Below are 4,782 nucleotides of genomic sequence, written 5' to 3' on the forward strand. Positions count from 1 at the left end.
ATTATTTTATAGTCAGGGAAAGAAATTAAAAATGGATAAGATTTTGACAGCAAAATTTTGCTCACTGGAAAGAAAAAAACACAAACAAGGACTATGGACTGTTGCTCTTTGAGTTACTTGCCAGGCCAACCATTGGCTAAAAACTGAACGGCCCAATTTGTCCAATGCATTATATTTACTACAGGGATGTTTGAGTGCAAGTAACAAACAGCTGGTGTGAGGTCCTCACCATGGACCTCTACAAGGTGGCATTTCTGCTGGGAGCCTTCATCTGCACTGGTAAGATGAAAAATATCTGAGTGATTGTTTTAGTCAAAATAAAAAACAAATAGTTGCTAATTGAAGAGTGAAGGCCAAAGAAGAATGGCAGATTTTGTCAGAGCTGAATGACTGAAGGTAAACAGCTTTCAAGTCCTCTGCACTTGATAAACGCTAAAGAACTACAGGCCATTTATCATAATGTACAGGCTGTGCATTACTTTTCTAACCTGCTGACATTTCATTCTTTGTTGTCAGGGCTGGAAGCTCAATTTGTCATCTACCCAGGTAAACAATTAATTTCAGCTGATCTTAAAGTGACAGGACACGACAAAAGTCTGTTGATGCGTTATCCAGTGGAAATTATTTCAACTTTCTTAACACAATTTATTTATTTATACATGTTTTTTGTATTTGTACAATTCCCACAAGGGAACAGCAAGTTCTGCACCAAAGTGTGCTTGTACTCTTTAGTGGGAATTATGTATATTAGAGTAATATGGTCTGCTTGTGAGATGCATAGTAATGTATTGATACTACACAAAACCAACAGCGAAAAAAACAAAAGATGAAAAGAAAATTCAATTTACATCAGAAACAAATGATTAAAAAATATTGTCAAAACAATATAAGATAGAATGAGAATATTTTCTTCATGTCTTTTCTTTAAGGGGGGAACCAGTATTTGACCTGCATCACTGGCAATGGTGCTGCGTACCGCGGGACAGTGGGCGTGACAGCGAGTGGTCGAACATGCCAGGAGTGGGCAGCTCAAACGCCACACCATTCAGACATTTCGCCACTGATGTATCCCTACGCGTAAGAGAAATTATTTACATAACAGAGCAATGAGTAGCTAGAATAAGCTTGTGTTCAGCCTGAAGTGACCCAAGTCCAATTGTTTTTGCGTAAAGTGACCTGTATCTAATCTTTTTCTGACAGTCTGAACCACACAGGTTGGATTCTGTTCTAATGCGACCCAGGCCACTTATCCGATCCAAATGTAACCTAATGACCTGAACGTTGCTGGCACTCAACATTATTCTGCGTCCTGATGAGCGCAAGCAGGAAGAAAAACAACAACCATGATGGACTGCAATGAGAATTAAGTTGTTAGTATGCAGCTCCGGTTAGACAATAACTTAAAATGTGTAAGCTTTAGTCCATTATTAGCTTCCATGTTCACTTCCAAAAACACTGAATGTTTCTTCTTTTTGTGGCAGATTGCAAAATACTGAAAACATTGATGTTATTGTGCCCTCTGCTGCGCATGCGGGACACGTTCAGGTCGTTTACCGTTCACACTGGACAACACATACAGGTCGTGTTGTCACATTTCCATTTATTTGGAAATGTGAACGGCCCTGGCAAAAAAAAGAAAAATCCGATTTGATACAAAAATTAAAATTGGGTCACTTCAGGCTGCAGTGTGAACAGCCATTTCAGTCAATATAATTGAGTGAACGTCTTTTGTTTTCATAAAAACAAGTTAAGCTTTTATATTGGATTTCCAATGGGTTTCATCTGTGTCATTTTTTTTTCACAGCGGCTTAGATAAAAACTATTGTCGCAACCCCAATAATGGTGTTACACCACTGACCCTTTTGTACGTTGGGAGTACTGCAACTTGCCGCTCTGCAACAGGATCCTCCCTCCAGGTATACATGAAGCAAAGCGTTTCATGGTTTAATTTAATCTGAATACACATCCAGGATGGCCCTTTATTTTGGCCGTACACTAAAAGAATCTAAAACTTGTGGTTCTGAATTCAACATTCACAAGTCTTACCAAAATAACAGAAGCCATTATTTTTACCAAAACAATTTTATTTTTGTTTTATTGTTCATCTACTTTGATGTTGATTGCTGTGCAGCACTTTAGTCAGCTCAGGTTGTTCTAAATATACTACATAAATAAGTTTTGACATTTTGAGATTAATCAGAAACCTTCTGATTTTCATTCAAATAATCCACTTTAGAAACCCAGAATACAGCAGAAGTATGTTGGAGAGAAACTAATTACAGTAATTTACTATACAATTTGTATAAGAATGTTTTGCATATGGCTATAATTACGGTATTATAATTTCTGAGTGGTTGAAACATGTAAATGACGCCATGAAACAAAGTTTCAGAAAAATTCTTGAGAGTTTCTGATCCCAACTTGAATTTTTAAAACGAAAATTTAACAAGGCCTGTTTCTATCCACTCATTTGAAATTGATTAAATCAGAAACTAAATTTTATCTGTGGTTGTCAACAAGATGTTTTAAATGAAAATGACAAGTGCATCTCATTTTCATTCGCTTTAATTAACATCATGCAATCACATATCAAGCAGTTAAAAACATGTAACATTCAATTGTAAACATGGATATCAACAGTTCACTCGTGTTATTTTATGTTTTCTTTTCTTTATAGTCTGATACATTGTATTTGAAGTATTTAAAAATATATTGTGTTCAAACCTCTATGTTTATTCTGTATGTTTGTCTCAAATGACAGGGGAGTGTATGCACTGCAACGGTGAAAACTACAGAGGATCTATTTCCTGGACACAAAATGGTTTCACCTGCCAGCGCTGGGACTCACAATATCCTCACATCCATTGGGCAAAAGAAAGGTGAGACTGGGTTTGAACATTTGATATTTTCTAAATACGTTCTCAACGTGTTTAAAAGTTTTTTCAACAGTTTGAACTGAACCTCAGAAACTTCCTTGTTTTAGTGATGGAGGTCAAACTCTGGAAGGGAACTTCTGCAGGAATCCCAATAAAGATGTTGCGCCGTGGTGCTACACCACAGATCCAGCCAAAAGATGGGATTATTGCGACATCCCCCGCTGCTGTATGTCGTTCTGTTTCAGTTGCTACTTTCACTAGTGCTTGAATGTTTTGGGATAATTTAGTGTCTAGGTTCTTCACTGTATATGACACCTGAGCAAATGTTTGTGCTGCACATGACAGAGAGTTGCAATCAGAGAAACATTGCTATAGTTTTTCACTTCTAGAGCAGTGGTCTCCAACCTTTTTATTACCATGGACCGGTCAAGACTTGGCGAGTTTTGTTACGGCCCGAGGGTGGGGAGCGTGAGATTATGCTTTTGCATGTTGGCGTTCCTTTTCTTTTTTTTTACCCCGACTTTCCCTTTACGGCAATCTCACAACGTCCTGAAGTGTGTGATGTGTTACGTGGTGGTGTGTTGTCTTGGAGTACCGTCAAGATAACAATGTAATTAAATATCATTTGATCAATTACAAAAGGAGTTTTTAAAATTTTCCACAAAATCAACAAATTCCCAAATTTGTTTGCACTAATTGTGCATTTATTGATGATTTTTGGCAAAAATGATGAAAAACTTTGGGTTTAAGTGATGCTAACTTTCTTTCTTGCACTAAACAGCTGCCTCAGCAGTATTTCTTGTCACATTATAGTCCATGATCTATACAGCAAGTAATAAAAAAATCACAATTACATCATACATAAGTGTAAATATCACAAATATTTATAAGTTAGTAGCACAAAAACTTTGTCCCACTGAGTCAACGTGACGCAGTGAGGTTAAAACGATGTTTGGAATATTCTAGGGACGAATGAGATTGTCTGAAATTTGAGATTTTTATTTCATTTTATATTTCAGAAACATATGGTGGATGACTTTTGTACAGCACAAAGCTAGACATTAATAAAAATAATTTGAATGTATGCATTTGTTTTCTAACAGTGAACTTTACCGACTTTCTTCCAATTTTAGCATCACCACCTCCCCCCCTTATCAATCCTGAGATGATCTGTATGACTGGTAATGGTAAGAACTACCGCGGCACATTGTCTGTGACTCAGAATGGTTATCCATGCAAAAGGTGGTCGGAAAGTCCCTATAAACCTGAAAGTTTCCCCTGCAGGTAGGAGATACAACCTACTCTGATCTATTATAATATGCTAATAGAAAATAATATCATTCCTTGTAATAGAAAGAAATTCAACCTATCAGTATAAACTTAATTTATTATGCTTCATTGATCTTATTTATACATCATGTTTGGGTTAACAAAGGCTTTTCTTGTCCTTTTCAGTGATTTACGCCACAATTATTGTCGTAATGTGTTGGGAAGGACAAGCAAACCATGGTGTTACATCGGTAACAACATGTGGGATTACTGCTATGTGCCAGAATGTATTTTCAATATTTATCAAGGTACAGCAGGTGCTAAATATGTTTAAGTCATGTATGTAATTATAAGTGCTTAGGTTGAAGTTTGTTTTCCTGAAGATATCCAATCTGTTAATATCATAGTGCAATATGTTGTATGATATGTCTATATTTTAAGAGCATTTTGAACAATTTCTGATTTTCTTTTATCTAACCGAAATTTGCAGGCATGAATGAATACATAAATATCAAGTTATTGACAATTTTTGCATTTTTTTCTAAACCAGGTTTGCCACGGATATCGGACCTGGACTTCTTTGACCTGGAAAACCTTAATTAAACTGCAACTGCTTCAGTACAGTATGATATAAAAC

General features: G+C 36.3%; 1 protein-coding gene across 3 annotated transcripts; it reads left to right on the forward strand.

Annotated features, from left to right (window-relative positions):
- Window positions 1-210: 210 nt before the first annotated feature.
- LOC129375418 (hepatocyte growth factor-like protein) lies at window positions 211-4,782 on the forward strand. Of its 3 annotated transcripts, none has more exons than XR_008607633.1 (9): window positions 211-279; window positions 517-546; window positions 930-1,077; window positions 1,805-1,916; window positions 2,762-2,879; window positions 2,984-3,102; window positions 4,010-4,160; window positions 4,332-4,453; window positions 4,696-4,782. XR_008607633.1 is itself a non-coding variant. In XM_055054485.1 (7 exons), exons 1-7 carry the CDS (start codon window positions 231-233, stop codon window positions 4,043-4,045), a joined length of 612 nt encoding a protein of 203 aa, XP_054910460.1. In that variant the 5' UTR covers window positions 211-230; the 3' UTR covers window positions 4,046-4,189. The 3 variants fall into 3 exon arrangements, 1 of the variants encoding a protein (XP_054910460.1); XR_008607634.1 differs by lacking the exon at window positions 211-279 and adding an exon at window positions 341-396; XM_055054485.1 differs by lacking the exons at window positions 4,332-4,453; window positions 4,696-4,782 and having other exon boundaries at window positions 4,010-4,189.

The sequence above is a fragment of the Poeciliopsis prolifica genome, unplaced genomic scaffold (genome assembly GCF_027474105.1).
Source record: "Poeciliopsis prolifica strain line A6 unplaced genomic scaffold, Auburn_PproV2 SCAFFOLD039, whole genome shotgun sequence".
NCBI lineage: Eukaryota > Metazoa > Chordata > Actinopteri > Cyprinodontiformes > Poeciliidae > Poeciliopsis > Poeciliopsis prolifica.

Coding starts and splice junctions, on each gene's coding strand:
- LOC129375418 (XM_055054485.1), top strand. CDS start 231: ATGGACCTCTACAAGGTGGCATTTCTGCTGGGAGCCTTCATCTGCACT. Junction 547..929: donor TCAATTTGTCATCTACCCAG/GTAAACAATTAA, acceptor CTTTTCTTTAAG/GGGGGAACCAGTATTTGACC. Junction 1,078..1,804: donor CCACTGATGTATCCCTACGC/GTAAGAGAAATT, acceptor TTTTTTTCACAG/CGGCTTAGATAAAAACTATT.